Source organism: Pieris brassicae, chromosome 13, assembly GCF_905147105.1.
Source record: "Pieris brassicae chromosome 13, ilPieBrab1.1, whole genome shotgun sequence".
Classification (NCBI taxonomy): domain Eukaryota; kingdom Metazoa; phylum Arthropoda; class Insecta; order Lepidoptera; family Pieridae; genus Pieris; species Pieris brassicae.
The window spans coordinates 2,201,483-2,218,664 of NC_059677.1; the positions used below are offsets into that span (position 1 = coordinate 2,201,483).

Genomic DNA, 17,182 nt, shown 5'->3' on the forward strand with positions numbered 1-17,182 from the left:
TATACAAATAGTAGCACTTTTGATAATTCCCACAATATACAATGAGAAAGGTCCGTTAACCTTATGAACAGTTTGCCAGCTAGTAGACTGCCAGGAGTATCTGTATTGTATATATTGTATGTATTGCTCAAGAAGTTTGCCGGTATCTATACAAATAGTAGCACTTTTGATAATTCCCACAATATACAATGAGAAAGGTCCGTTAACCTTATGAACAGTTTGCCAGCTAGTAGACTGCCAGGAGTATCTGTATTGTATGTATTGCTCAAGAAGTTTGCCGGTATCTATACAAATAGTAGAACTTTTGATAATTCCCACAATATACAATGAGAAAGGTCCGTTAACCTTATGAACAGTTTGCCAGCTAGTAGACTGCCAGGAGTATCTGTATTGTATGTATTGCTCAAGAAGTTTGCCGGTATCTATAAGATTACTTATAAATATTTTATTGCGGTGATTTCAGTTGTAGCGTTATTAAACTAGCCTTGGTCGATAATAGCCACGAAGTGGTTTCGATTCCTATAATGTATTTGTATTGTTTCAGCTGAAAATGTTGGATATTGTCTTGTCTGTATGCATCGACGACACGTATTCGTCACTTGGTAAATATCAGTATCCCGAGTCGGCTAAAGTGCATCAGGTAAGTTCTTTTCTTTATTTATATTAATGTCAATAACCAGTTGTGCAACCTTCTAGGTCTGATAGACAAGTAGGTGATCAGCGTTCGTGTACGCGACATGTGTCGATTTTTGAGTCTTGTATGTATGATGCTAAATATTATAATTTCCAAAATGCAAGTTAACCAATATTAAATGGGTCCGAATGTATCGTTTGCCCCGGGGAACAAAGTCGTAAAAGCAAGATGTATTTTTTTCAGGAAAAATATATATATATATATATATATATATATTTATTAAGTGAAGGATAGGAAATATTTGACGATTAAAACACTGTTGTTATGTATATGTCGCAGTAAAGTAGTTAAATCAGAGAGTTAATTGAATCTCTAGACAGTTAATTAAATGTTCAATTCAATCAAGTCGCTAGAATTTTGATTTAAATAAAGCAGCGTCGAAAACGTTCAACTATCTGTCTGACCGAAAGCCAGCGTGTTGATTAACAATTTAAAACAAGACTCCGCCATGATTATTTCATTTTTTATTGTTATTTCGGTGTGATGGTGAAGAACTGAGAGCTTGGAAATTCCGTGTTTTGCTTTATTGTAAATGGTTAGGTTAGGTTAGGTTACTCTTGTTGCCTGGGAACGTTTAGGAAACTCGTTAAACGTTTCGTTCACTCACTTGTCTGACGGAACTTTAGCGACTTGATTGAATCGATTGATCGATTTTTAATTAAATGTCTAGAGATTCAATTGACTCTCTGCTTTAACTACTTTACTGCGACATATATAGGGGAGTTTAACCCAAATGTGTTGCAAAAATATTTATTTTAATAATCAACATTTTCATATGAAACGTTCCAGGTGGTCTGTGCATTAGTGCGCTGCTGTGACGTAAGCAGTCGTTGCCAATCGGCAACTGCGGCCGAGGGGGCGTTGCCCTTGGCGAACCCATACGCGGAACCTCCTCCCGCGGGACCCCGCCCTGCGCTCTCACCTGCCGCGGCAGATGTACTTTATAATAAGACTGCGTAAGTGAGACTTAAAAAGCCTAAATTTTACGGGTTATTATATTTTTCTTTAATTGGTTTGGTTTTTAATAGTTTGCAAAAATAATTTGGACCAAATTTTTATTTTGGGTTAGTATGCTTTTGATGAAGACGAAAGATAATATAAAAGATAACTTTGTCATACGTACACACGTCAGTCAAATGTTAACCAATCTTCAATATTGATATAGTTTTAGATTCGCCGTTCAATTTTCTATCTAACTGTGTAATTTTTTTAAATAAATCAACTAGTTTTTGAGAAATCGATGTAAACGTTCCAACATTATAAATACACATTGCATATGCATTTTAAATACACATTTAAAATGCAATTTTTTTTTAAAATTTGAGTTGTTCGTATGTTTGAAATTATTTTTTAATAATTTTTATTAAAAAAAAAAATATTTTGAACAATGGTTATATTTTTGTCGCATATATGTATATATCTTTTTATAAGTCTGTTTTCAGTCCTACCCTCAAAGTAAATAATTCATTCTTTATAATTCCCAGTACATACATGAAGAAACTCAGCGAGGAGTGCTGTGGCTGCGAAGAAGGCATCAGATTGATTCAGTTCCTGAGCTGGGAACACGCGGGCTGGTCTCGGGCTGCTCTCGCAGAGCTGCTTTGGCAGATGGCCTGTGCCTACTGCCACGAACTGAGGAGGCACTGCGATGCATTGACCGCCTTATTGCTGATGGAAGACAGCTGGCAGCAACATCGCATCCACAATGCTATCAAGGTAATTTAAATATATATAAATGATATATAACAAAAAAATATTTATACTAAACAAATAGCCAAAGATGGTTACATCATATTTACAAAAAGGTTATAACATTTACATAAGAAAAACATCAAGAAACGTGAATACATTGAATCTACATATAAATACATTATACCTATTTCAGATAGCTTTTGTGAGGGTATGCTCGTGAAAGTGTGGTGTGCGAAATATTTATAGAAAGAATCAAAATTATATAAAAGTTGAAAAAAATTAAATTGCCGATTTAAATCTGAAATATTCTAACAAAAGAATTCCACAGACTAACAAACTCTTAACCTTACAATTAAATAAAACGCCAGTTTTGACACATGACAGATATTTAACAAGATAAAATAAAGACAATTCTTTCTCGACACGTTTCCCAGATTTATTGTATAATTATTTATTTTAATAAAACAAGTTTTAAATACTTAAATTATATAAATTATGTTACATGGTGCTACATATCATCTGCAACATGGCTTTTTACTTGATGAGATCCGAATTATTACGTCAACATCCGGACAGCAGTTTTAATTTTGTTATATTAGTCTTACGGGGATGGAATCCGTATTTTAAAAACCCTTATAAGTTTATTAAATACAGTAACGTTACGAATTTCCGACCATTTAATGTATAAACTATAAAGCAAAGTAAGCAAACTCGCTCGACGTGTTGTGCTTGATTTGTTTCCTTAATATGTTATTTAAGATCTTTTTTAACTAAAATACAAAGATATTTTATATAAACAGTGATTTAACTAATACATAATGTAAAGAGCACTATATATCTTTATTCAAAGTCAAAAATCATTTATTTATATAGGTAAAACAATGTACACTTATTTATGAACGTAAAAAGCAAAACAATATACATTAAATGCTTATAATTTTACAGTTACTGCCAGTTCTCTAATTAAGCGTGTAGACAGGAAGAGAAGAACTGGCAATAAACTCTCCGCCACTCTTTTTAATCGCCAAGTTTTTTTCTTGTATTACACAACGTTTATAAGGAGCTGCAACCATCACACCATGTTCCACATGACATCAGCAGGAGGCACGGTGAAATAGGAGCACGCACATACATTCTCGTGGAAACAACACGCAAACACATAGTCGAAATAACTAACACCACCGCATACACGAATTCAAATACTACCAGTCACCACAAGTAGGACCCGTTCACGAGTATCACGCATGGCCGGCCATCGGCCCCCTTTTCCATTATTATATACCATTATTACGTTATTTCCATGTTTACACACACACAGTCCTGGTCAAAGCTCTCAATGTGAAATATATATATATATATATATATATATATATATTAATTTGAATGTTTTATATCTAAATCCTATAATAAATTAAACGTTAAAAAACCCAATAAAACATTTCAGGGCGTGTCTGAAGAGCGTCAAGGTCTCCTTGAGACAGGCCTACGTGCACGCGGCCATTACCAGAAGCGCACGTACGCGTGCGTGAAATTGCTCGTTGGGGTGATGTGTCGTACGCCGCTCGCGATACGCGCCGTACATTCGCAGTCGGAGCCGAGACGCAGATGGAGGCAGTTGCTCGCCTGGCTTCAGGATGAACTGGATCGGGTACGTTTTAAATATACGGCTGATTTCAAAGACCTCGCAACTGTAAACGATACAATTTATATTTAAGTTAGCAAATAGTATTTATTAATCATAATATACGTGCTTGCAAACCTAAATAGATCATTATACTAAAATATTATTCAATTTATATAATATCACATTTTATATTTTTATTTTGAAGTCGTGTTAAGAAGAATGCTTATCGCAGCTTCTTTGAATAGTAACTTGACTGTTTTGTTGATCTAAAAGTGTTATTAGGGTTTATGTTTGACTTATGGGTCGTTCAAGTATTACCTAAGCAAATTGACTGCAATTATTCCAATATATTTTTGATCAAAATCTAATATGATTATCACAATTTTATAATGGCAATTAATAAAAGATTTAGTCAAAAATTATTAAATAATATTGCCTATTAAATAATTAATATAATGACCATCTCTTTGCAGTATGGGTCTGGATATGGCTCGTATGGCACATGGTCACCACCCGGAACCTCTAATGAGACCTCTAGTGGATACTTCCTCGAACGCAGCAACTCCGCGAGGAAGACGTTAGAAAAGTGAGTATTTTTGTGGCGTGAATTTCTTTAACATATCTTCTTAATAGGCAAATCGGTGATCAGCCTTCTGTGCCTGAGGCAATGTCGACTTTCTGGTCTAAGTTTTCGTTGGACGAGCGGGATTTGCACACATAGACAGGAAAGTTCATTGGTGTACCGCCGCAGTTGACTCCTATGAACATGGCATCTAAAATCTCTTTAAAAATATTATTTATTTACATGAGAAACTTAATATATACGATATAGCGAGCGGGATACACGTCCCACTTTTTGTCTACTAGATTCACTCTGACATGTTTCTTTAACGTCCTTTTGAATTGGTTAAATAGTTGACCTCATACTTAATAGACTTGTTCAAACAATTTGTACGCGGCTTCGTCAAGATAAGCAAACTCGCTCGACGAGTATTGCGTGTAGTTGTTATATTATTATTTTAACCTATAAATATAGTATTTACTGATATAATATGCAGAAGATGACTGATTGCACGTCAGAATAGTGCGTTAAACTAGCACTTGAAAATAAAAATAAAATGCTAGAAACAAAGTATATTTCTGTATTTCGTAATAATGTCGAGAAGACATCGGTTACTATATAAAAAATAACAATCTTTCAGAGCCTACCAACTGTGTCCGGAAGAGGAAGACGAAGAAGAAGAAAACCGAGACGGCTCCGGCTCCGTCAACTCTGGGGGCTCAGCGGAAGGTGGCGAAAGCGGGGAAGAGGAGCCCGAAGACCGACGGCCTCCCCTGGTCCTCGCGCCCCCCGACCCCCTGCCCCCCCATTGAAGTAGTCCCGCGTACACCATGAGCGGACGTCTCGTACTTTAGCAGCGATAGGACTTTGCCTTTGTTATTTCGATCCAGTTGAGGCTTATCGAGGTTAAATTAGGAGAATTTGATTTAATATTGTTTCTGGCGTCTTTGTTGCTTCGTGTTAAGGTGCGTTTGTTGTTGACAGACGCTCGTGGAATCCCCATTTTGATTGTTTGCGATGCGCGTCGCTTGGTACCGTTGCGTTTGAATTTTGTGAGACGGATGTTCTGATCACTCGTGATGATGAAAGGGACAGAACATTGGCGGCATTTTATTCATTTTGTGATAGCTCTTGTGATGTGAAATGTCTTTATATTACAAAAAGTAGTTTTTTTTTAATTTTATATAATATTAGACTAAAGTATGCATGCAAAATTTATAGAGAATCAATTATGAAATATAATACGTTTTATTATAAGGTGATAAACGCAAATGGTATATTAGTAACGCGGGTGCGTTGCCGGCCTTATAAAACTGATGACGGGTGAGACAATCTAGTCTTGAGAACTGCCATACAGAAAATGGTACCGGATGAGCTTAAAAAATTCAGAAATGGAAGTTCCAACTGTCGGATCTGTCAAAAATGACAGTTGTCATTTGACTTTGTCTTTGTTCGTACCTGTCTTGTCTCTGAATCATAGACTAAAAATGGTAAGCACGCGCATCGCTATATTTGTTCTGTGATGTAATGAACGTGTAAAGTTCGTCTTGTAGGGCATTCGTTAAGAATAACTTAATACTCGACACTTAAAAATCGCTTAATTTTAAGTTTTTTTTTATTAAATTCCGTATCAATATTAATGTTGGTCTAGCGTGAGACTCATTCCTGATGTAGCTTCCAACTGTGCTTCAAAAGAACCCCAGGAATGGAAGGAAGGGGATCCCAAAAGTCGGACACCGAAGGCTGATACTTGAATATTACAAAAACAAATGATCAGGAAACATGCCGAAATCTGAGGCCCAGACCTAAAAGTTTAGCGCTACTATTTGTTTTGTCAATTACCATGTCCCAACTTGGGACAAGTAGATGATCAGCCATAAAATATCCCGAATTATGAAGCTATTGAGGAAGAAACACCTGATGATAAGATTTGTATTGATACGGATATTCGTTAAGTAAATGTTTCTACGAATAACGGTGATGGAAACGTATTAGGGACGTACGAGAAATGCGCAAGAGTCGTTGTATAGCAATGTTTGGTCTTGTACGCCGCGATCAAAAATTCTAATAGTTTTTAGGAGATTCAACAATAAACTTGTGATTGCTAAACAAAATTTAATGCATTTAATGATGTCATGTCACTATTTTAACACACGGGAGTTGTAGTCTATGGTCCGTATTCAATTCGTATGGCTTGAGCGTTGTCGAATATGTCAAAGTTAGAATGAGTGGGTTGACTCTCTGTAACTAAAGTTTGTCAAACAGTTTGACTTGTTGAATTTGATTGTTTTGACGATTTAGAAGACGGTTTTGTTGTTTGAAGCTAATTGTTGTCAACCCTCAGCACGAAGAATACGGAAGAAGCAAAAGCTCTCGTAAGGGAGCGTTCAAGTATTACGTCACGCAATTTTTTGGAGATTCTTGACATCCCCCCCCCCCCCCCCCATGAAACGCGCCGTAACGTTTCTGTATCCAATAGTAAAACGTTTCGGGACCAACCCCAGTGACTCTTTAAACCTAAAACTTACCATCATGTGGTGCAAAGTAATGGAAAGTAGAAAATAATATTAACAATAACGCATAACTCAACACCCCCTAAATTCGTTACGTAATACTTGAACGCTCTCTAATAGAAAACTAACTGCTTATAATAATGAAAAAAATTAACCTCATTTGAGGACACGTTGGAACAACTGCCCACAAGTATTTCCGAACTAACTGGATGCGCGACACTTACGAGTCTTCATAGGCGGCGGTGTCACTTGACAGTTGAGCCTAATGTCTATTTGTCCCATATTCTATTAAAACAAACACTTCGCTATCGTAATGTTATTCGTAGAAAAATCTTGTTAATATTATTCGTATAATTGTTTTTGATCTCCCTAATTTCTTAGTTTTGTTTGACGTTTCCCAAAATTGGATTCATGTCTATTAAAAGTACTGCGTAGACCCATTTCCTTTAAGCTTACAACGGGTCGTTATTCAAATTATGATTACGTTCGTTGTTCAAGTGGCTTTGTTGTCATATCATTTATAATAATCGCTGAATATGATTTCTGGGCTAAACTCCAGTCGGGCATTATTTTCAATATATTAAACGTAATTGTATTAAAATATTTTCTTTTAAGATTAGTGTTATCGGTTTAGGTCGTAATTTTTATCATGAGTCGCTGAGACAAGTCAACAAAGCATGGGTAAAGAAAAATTAATATAATCGAATCGTTTATTTTATTTATTCATCGCATATACGCGATATAAAGTATTATCAATTACAATAATTATTCTACAGTTAGTTTTTTGTTACGTACATTAGGGCAATGTCGACAATTTTTAATAGTTTTTTATTCGATAAATTGAAAATACAGCAAGCCTTCGAGCGCTCAGCGCTCATTGCTAAGTTATTATTTATAACCGAAGCATTTTTAATTGTAAAATAATTGGTGGTAGTTCTGAAGAAGCATAACTAAACTATTTGTACGGATAGTATTTAAACGTACGCTGGAATACGTACGCAACGTACGAGTACGCAAATCCAGTCTTTCTTGTTTAGTCAATTTGAAGTTTCCATCATACTCAGGTAGGCGGTAAGTCTATCGGACGCTGAAGTACTTTAAATAACTAAGTTAGCTTAAAGCTCCAATAACAGCGCCAGTTCTGTAACCGATTAACAAAAGCTATACATAATGTTGAGTTACCGCTGGAACAGAAAGAATCGCGATGTTACAGTGGCCTAAGACGAACTCTACATTGCGGTATTTGTGAATGTATCGCTAACTTATTAACATGTGTTTAGTAAATGTAGATATAGTATTTAAATCACTAGTCTAACAAATGTTGCCACTGTTCTGCTTGTAATATATGTTATTTATTTTTATATTTCGTGAAGATTGTATATTTTTTTCTATATAGGAAAGTTTTTCGGACTCACTCGCGGTCCGGGAAATCGAGCACTAAATAGTACACGGATACGCATTTTGAGTTACTTTTTTCAGTGTACGAAGTCTGAATTACTTTTGCTCATCGTGAACACTTTGTAGGACGTTTGTTTTCGCTTCGCTAGATTAAGGATTTTGAAAATTATTCGCTTATTTTGTGAAGGAACCTGAATGGTGCGCATGGATTGATTACCAAAGATGGGTTTATGGGTTATAGCGGCCCTCGTTCTCATAGCTTAGTGACAGTAATGTTTTGTATCTTTTATATTCGCGTTATTTTAACAAAATTTAAAATGTGATCGATTAGGGTTAGATAGGTGATGAAAAGTGCATACGATTTATACTGCCAATGTAAATACGGTACCATATTGGGACGCGTCAGCCGTCGCTTTGTCTCATAACTCGGCTAATCTTTCGTAAAAACATAACCATTTTTAGATTAGTCCGGTAATAATGTAAATATCATAATACATGAGTCGATTAGAATCGTATCGTGCATATAATACATTGAATTGAACCACTCGCTTCAGTGGCTGTAAAACTGGGCAACTCGGATAACCGGGCATCCTGATACTCGGTAGGGCGCGTCCATATTCATTTTATTTCACATCGATTTCACTTAAACTGTAAAACAGCCATCATGATTATTTTAAACTTAAGTATTCCTAAAATGGACTTAAATAAGCATGGTGTGCTTATGTAATATTGTATTTAATAGATTTGTTATAAGATCGGTTGAGTTTTATATAGTAACGTTTGTATGGCAAATATATAAGGAAAGGCATGTGACATCAAGGATGCGTTGGCATTGATACAAATATTATTAAAATCGAAAAATAAATTTTGAAATTTATTGCGTGTTTTTTATTTGACCCCGTTTTGTAATATTATTTCACACAAGACAACATAACAATTGGCAGTCACGGATTTTGACAATCTAGCTTAAAATATTTGGATCTAACGTTAAATCTGTGCTGCTCTATGTCACTACAGACATCTCGCATCTACTTCCAAGTCTTCGTCAGCCGCTGTCTTCGCCGTACAATTCGAAGAGATTTCAATCATATCCTCAAGCAGGCGCTTGATTGGAACCCGCAAGCGGAAGCGTGGCTGTCCGAAGCAAATGCGTACACTTGCAGATGAGGCGAAGCGAGCTGGAAAGACTTGGATCGAGGTGAAATACGAGGCTCAAGACCGAACGCGATGGAGACTCACTGTGGACGCCCATCTAGGGAGGAAAATAAATAAAGTCATAAGTTAGTTAGATACATATTCCATCCTATTTATTAAGAGTCGAGACTAACCTCTAGGTGGCGCTAAGTCGGACTCTCGTACATCAAATGTATTGAATTTTGACATCCCCATAGATAATATTGGAGATAAATTAAATTGAGATTATTAAAAGGTATACATTTGTTATCAGCCACCGCCGCTGTGCCATGTGTCATGTTTACTGAAACGAAAAAGTCGACCGCAGAAAATTTATTAGAATATTTAGTATGTGCGGAAAAATATAGATTTATTTAAAATGTAGCTTCCATAATTATAGTACTCGTAATAAAGACAAAATTAGCGCACCAACCACAAGTCTGCATAAAACGAGTAATTATTTCCAAGACAAATGTATACGTTTTTCAATAAAATCCCTAGTGAGATGCAAGTGTTGTATTTTTAGTCATTGAGTTGCAATAAATGAAATGAAGAGAGAGTACATGTTTATTTTTATTTAATATTATTGTGGTAGTTATTGATAATTGACCCATAAGTGATCAAACATTTGGTCCTTCGAGCCGTATAAAGTAAACCTTAAACAATAGTGAGCTCGCCTGCATTCTTTAGATAAGGAACAAGTTTTTGATGTATTGATTTGTCGTTTTCGCATAAAAAGAAAATTGTTAATACTTGCAGTAGTAAGACGTTTAAAAGTTTAAAAAAAATATATACATATATACGAAAATGACGTCAACAGTTAGTGCAGAACAGCAGATGTATTTAAATAAACTTGAACTTTGGCCTCACAAATTAAAAAAACCGAAATAAATTTTAAGAAAAGTCTAAATTAACTATAGGATATATTCGCGCGCGGCTTGAATGTATTGAAGATTATTGGAGACTATTTAATGTAGCACATGAACATTTGTGGTCATGCACCCCAAGGGAACAAAGGCGAGTATTACCCTACTTTTAAAAGTCAAAGTCAACAATCATTTATTCGTATAGGTAACACAATGTACACTTATGAACGTCAATAAAAAAGAAATATACATTAAATGCTTCTAATTTTACATTTACTGCCAGCTCTCAAATCAAGATCGTAGAACGGAAAAGAAGAACTGGCAATAAACTCTCCGCCACTCTTTTTAATCGCTAAGTTTTTTTTGTATTACACAACGTTTATAAGGACCTGCAACCATTACACCATGTTCCACATTACATCTTAAGTAATCAATTAAAAACAAAGATTTGTCTCAGATTGTCAAAGAACCTATATTAGCAGGAGACATGGTGAAATAGGAGCACGCACTTACATTCTCGTGGGAACAACACGCAAATACATAGTCAAAAATAACTAACATCACCGCATACACGAATTCATGTCCGACTAGTCACCACAAGTAGCACCCGTTCACGAGTATGACGCATGGCCAGCTATGGCCCCCTCGCCGTATTTTAGGGAGAGTGACAACCCGACGCATGGACGCCGCCACAAGCAATGACATTCATGCGATAATGACGATCTTTGAAATATGAACTTGGCTACATAAGAAAATAATAATACTATTTATACTGAAAAATTTGATACCACATGGATCACAGTTTGTTCCCACTTTACATTAAAACAGTTGTGGATATTGACAATCGCCCCAGAGTTTGGAAATGCAGTCGAGAGATTCAGTCGCGTTACCTATTTATACTGGAGCAATTCATATCCAAACACTAGGATCGTGTAAATATTAATTTATATTATAATAGACCTTAGCAAGCAGTATAACTTTAATGTACGATTTAAATTTATTTATTGACAACTTCACCTTATATTCAGTATCCTTTCTGGAGATTCTTTCAGTCTTCTCGTTTATAATTTTCCAAACAACCTTTATCTTATTAGAGCTGTTGTTTATTTTAAGACTTAATTGTTTTGCCTCAGCGATTCTACACTCTTGCCTAAAACTTTTTGAGAATATCGTAACATGAGTTTTAAATTCACTGTCATTATACTGTTTTTCATCATACAATTTCAACCTTTTCTTGTGTAGCTCCGGAGTTGCCCAGTCACAAAAGGTAGGTTTCTCAGAGACCAAAAAAGTCTTTGCAGTAAACACATTTTTGAAATCATCAATAAATGAATAAAACAATGTGTTACATAAATTATTAGGGCATTGGTTACTACGCAAAAATGCCGTTTTAAATATCATTTTTTTCCTAAATCTGTCTAACCGATCATGTGTTATAGGAATTGCGCATATTTTCTTTTTTGGATCCTTACATTCAACGATCATCTGATCGCGTTCGGACGAACTATATTACCTACTATAGATATTGTCAATACATGTTGCCGTAGTGGTTGTTACCCTTGTAGGTACAATAAAATTGTAAATTAAACTATATGATTAATAGCATACGTTTACTTGAACTACAGTTGTCAAGCAAATTTACAGTAAAGTCTCCAATAACGATCTATTTTTTCTTTAATTGAATTATAAATTGCTCCAGTTTATTTTTTTACCAAGCAATATTAATGCATTTACTCTGCAGAACGAACTACCAATCCGATGATTACAATTTTTTTACATAAGTTCACTTTTCTTTAACCAGTGTTCTGTAATAAACAATATGTCAACACGAAAAGTTTAAACGTTAACGAACGAAAGTTAAACGAAGAATATTATAAATACAAAGAGATGTATTTGTCTTTTGAAGCCGATATATTGGACTTATTAAGTAAGAATGTAATTTGTAGCTAAGGAAGTGGCAGTAATCACCAGGGGTTAAGTACCGAAATAAATTCCGCGTGTGTAAAACTGCGTCAAATCAAATTACCCGTATTTTCCGGCTATTATGAAAATTTCTTAACTTTTCAAGATTTATTTTTAATCATCACACATCATCATCACTCATCCACAATAATCTTTCCCTTGCCAACGTATAAAAGTTGCACTACCTAAAGTGAAGTAACGCAACTTCCTTGTTAAAACATATTAGTGTAACAGAATATAATTATGACCAGGCGTGGAATATTTTAAAGAAGCGTTACGGAAATAAGATAATTATTATAAATTATATATTGAAAAGACGGAAAGTCAACACGCAAACATCAAATAAAATTAAAGTAATTTCAGATACAACATGATACTGTTTAAACAATTTAAAAAAATATTATACATATAGCATCGCACTTTGGAGCTGGTAAACACAACTAAAACAAGTTATTCAAAAGATCTAAGACCTATAGTACAAAAGAGTTTTTACATGGCTAAAGAAGCCCACACTATGTGTGCTATGCTCTCATGCTCCTTGTGTAACAAAGACAATTATATTCATAAATTGAAAAGAATTGTCTTTGTTACACTAATATGTTTTAACAAGGAAGTTGCGTTACTTCACTTTAGGTAGTGCAACTTTTATACGTTGGCAAGGGAAAGATTATTGTGGATGAGTGATGATGATGTGTGATGATTAAAAATAAATCTTGAAAAGTTAAGAAATTTTCATAATAGCCGGAAAATACGGGTAATTTGATTTGACGCAGTTTTACACACGCGGAATTTATTTCGGTACTTAACCCCTGGTGATTACTGCCACTTCCTTAGCTACAAATTACATTCTTACTTAATAAGTCCAATATATCGGCTTCAAAAGACAAATACATCTCTTTGTATTTATAATATTCTTCGTTTAACTTTCGTTCGTTAACGTTTAAACTTTTCGTGTTGACATATTGTTTATTACAGAACACTGGTTAAAGAAAAGTGAACTTATGTAAAAAAATTGTAATCATCGGATTGGTAGTTCGTTCTGCAGAGTAAATGCATTAATATTGCTTGGTAAAAAAATAAACTGGAGCAATTTATAATTCAATTAAAGAAAAAATAGATCGTTATTGGAGACTTTACTGTAAATTTGCTTGACAACTGTAGTTCAAGTAAACGTATGCTATTAATCATATAGTTTAATTTACAATTTTATTGTACCTACAAGGGTAACAACCACTACGGCAACATGTATTGACAATATCTATAGTAGGTAATATAGTTCGTCCGAACGCGATCAGATGATCGTTGAATGTAAGGATCCAAAAAAGAAAATATGCGCAATTCCTATAACACATGATCGGTTAGACAGATTTAGGAAAAAAATGATATTTAAAACGGCATTTTTGCGTAGTAACCAATGCCCTAATAATTTATGTAACACATTGTTTTATTCATTTATTGATGATTTCAAAAATGTGTTTACTGCAAAGACTTTTTTGGTCTCTGAGAAACCTACCTTTTGTGACTGGGCAACTCCGGAGCTACACAAGAAAAGGTTGAAATTGTATGATGAAAAACAGTATAATGACAGTGAATTTAAAACTCATGTTACGATATTCTCAAAAAGTTTTAGGCAAGAGTGTAGAATCGCTGAGGCAAAACAATTAAGTCTTAAAATAAACAACAGCTCTAATAAGATAAAGGTTGTTTGGAAAATTATAAACGAGAAGACTGAAAGAATCTCCAGAAAGGATACTGAATATAAGGTGAAGTTGTCAATAAATAAATTTAAATCGTACATTAAAGTTATACTGCTTGCTAAGGTCTATTATAATATAAATTAATATTTACACGATCCTAGTGTTTGGATATGAATTGCTCCAGTATAAATAGGTAACGCGACTGAATCTCTCGACTGCATTTCCAAACTCTGGGGCGATTGTCAATATCCACAACTGTTTTAATGTAAAGTGGGAACAAACTGTGATCCATGTGGTATCAAATTTTCAGTATAAATAGTATTGTTACGAAGACGGGTCGACTGCAATGTTTCTAGATTTTTCCACTAGTTAGAGAACTTTTCAGCAAGCTGTAATATGATTTCTGACCGTTTCAGGAGAGGGTCAATCACATATTAGAAAATTGTAATTTTCATAATGTTACCCTAGTTTTCAGGAAGCTGAAACCTTTTTTCAGTCGGTTTCAGAACATGTGTAGTCGAGTAGTGCAGTTTTCAGGAGACCCGTTTTCAGGCGTTTTCAGGCCTAGTTATACCCCTTTGGTGAAGGAATATTCTAGACCGAACTTTCTAGGTGTGAGACAAGGACGAAATGATACGAGAGAGAGAGAGAGAAGATCAGAACTTTCTCGAAACTAGACGAGCACTCTAGAACGCCGTACGACAAGGACGGAGCAACGTGCGAAAGAGACAAAGAGTGCGAACGTTCTAGAATTGTGCAATCGCTACTCAGTAGCAAGCCCGCCTAGAAAGTTCTCGAATATTGTTTAGAATTATTCCCAGGGATATATAAGCGAGCCGAAACGCGACTAGTCACTTAGTTTTGAATGCGATAACAAGAGCGAAACACCGAAGCGATAAAGTGCGAATAAAGTGAATATAAGTGATAAAGTACTGTGTGAAGTGTGCATAAGTGAAGTAATTAGTGACTGTGTTTTTGTGTGTTATTAGTGAATCTCTGCAATTAATTTTGTGCCCATAAATTCCTCATTGATTTATCAAGAAATAAACCCTTGAATAAATCCACGGCATTTTCTATCCGATCCCCTAGCTCGTAACAGTATTATTATTTTCTTATGTAGCCAAGTTCATATTTCAAAGATCGTCATTATCACAAGTGTAATAAAGACAATTATATTCATAATTGAAAAGATTATATTAAGCAAAATGTGGAAGATAGACATAATTTTGGGTTAAAGAATAACCTCTGTTTCAATTGCTTGCAACCAAACCACAAAGTTTCTGCATGCAATCGATACATTTCTTGTAAGTTTTTTGTTCATTTTCTCCTGCATAAACACAACAACTTCATTGACGTCAAAAGGAACCAATCAATTCGGCTTAGGGTCCTTCAAGAGCGTACCAATTCTTAAAAGGCCGGCAACGCACTCGGGAGCTCGCAGGCATTGAGAGTGTCCTTGGACGGTTGTATCACTTAACATCAGGTGAGCCTCCTGCCAGTTTGCCCCATGCTCTATAACAAAAAACCGAAAAGACGAAATCCATCACTTGAGAATGAAAACAGTGTCATCTGCAATTTCACTGGTTTAATACAAATAATCTTAACGAAAAGAAAGTGTAATTAATTAGTAACTACAAATGTAAGAAGTAGTAATCCTCAAATAATAATTAAAGATGAGGAAGTAAACTTTGTCGATAATGCCTTGTTTTTTGGAAATTACTTTAGATAGTAAACTCCAGTGTAGGCCACACACAAGGTCGTTCGAATAGGCTAAGTTGACAGCGTTCGCAGTGAAAAAAATTTGCGATCTCACGGACGACGATACAGCAAAGCTCATTTATTTCAGCAATTTTCATGTCATATGGTGTTATTTTGTGGGGTAATACAGCTGACATCGATATTTGTAGCGCAAAAGTGGGCTATAAGAGCGATCTGTGGGTTGTCCCCTCGGGATTCAGTCCAAAGGAAGTTTAAGGAGTTACATATTTTATACTTTGACTAGTTAATATATTTATGAGAATATTTTGTATGTGCGGAAAAATATATATCTTTCAAAAGAATAATTGTTTCCATAGTTTATAGTAATCGTAATAAAGACAAAACTAGCGCACCAACCACAAGTCTGCACAAAATGAGTAATTATTTCCAAGTTAAGGTATACGTTTTTTCAATCAAATCCCTAGTGAGATATGTTGTCATATAATGACAAGTGTTGTCAATAAATAAATTTAAATCGTACATTAAAGTAAAACTGCTTGCTTCTAATAAGCTTAACTGCTTGTTAATAGACCTTCTATTATAATATAAATGAATATTTAAACGATCCTAGTGCTTGGATATGAATTACTCCAGTATCAAGAGGTGACGCGACTGAATTTCTCGGCTGCATCTCCAGTCTCTGGGGCTATGTCAATATCCACGATAAAGTGAATGCAAATTATTAATTAGTATTATTATTATTTTCCTCTGTAGCCAGGTTCACATTTCTAGGATCGTCATGCTCGCTTAAATGTCATTCTCCCTTAAATATGGCGAGGAGGCCGATGGTTGGCCATGCGTCATACTCGTAAACGGGAGCTACTTGTGGTGACTGGTCGAATTTGAATTCGCGTATGCGGTGATGTAAGTTATTTCGACTATGTATTTGCGTGTTGTTCCCACGTGAATGTAACTGTGTGTTCCTATTTCACCATGCTGATAGAGGACAAATCATTATTTTTAATTTATTAAATTATTATTAATTACTTAAGATGTCATGTGGAACATTCTGTAATAGGTGCAGCTCCTTTCAAACATTGTGTAAAACAAAAAACTTGACAATTAAAAAGAGTGGCGGAGGGTTTATTGCCAGTTCTTCTCTTCCGTTCTACGCCCTTGATTTGAGAACTAGCACTAATCTAAAGCATTTAATAGGTATTTCTTTATTGACGTTCATAAGTGCACATTGTGTGCCTAAATGAGTAAATGATTTTGACTTTGCTTTATTTCACAACTTCAATAA

The 17,182-nt window shown here is 35.0% G+C and overlaps 1 protein-coding gene across 2 annotated transcripts in view; it reads left to right on the forward strand.

Moving 5' to 3' along the window:
* LOC123717696 (probable ubiquitin carboxyl-terminal hydrolase FAF-X) overlaps positions 1 to 5,572 on the forward strand; it is a 55,114-nt gene extending 49,542 nt beyond the window's left edge. For both annotated transcript variants that reach the window (XM_045673835.1, XM_045673836.1), the window contains 6 exons: positions 545 to 640; positions 1,484 to 1,650; positions 2,179 to 2,410; positions 3,831 to 4,034; positions 4,484 to 4,596; positions 5,213 to 5,572. In XM_045673835.1, coding sequence (XP_045529791.1) covers positions 545 to 640; positions 1,484 to 1,650; positions 2,179 to 2,410; positions 3,831 to 4,034; positions 4,484 to 4,596; positions 5,213 to 5,384 — 984 coding nt within the window. In that variant the 3' untranslated portion in view covers positions 5,385 to 5,572. The remainder of the gene's footprint in view (positions 1 to 544; positions 641 to 1,483; positions 1,651 to 2,178; positions 2,411 to 3,830; positions 4,035 to 4,483; positions 4,597 to 5,212) is intronic.
* Positions 5,573 to 17,182: the final 11,610 nt, after the last annotated feature.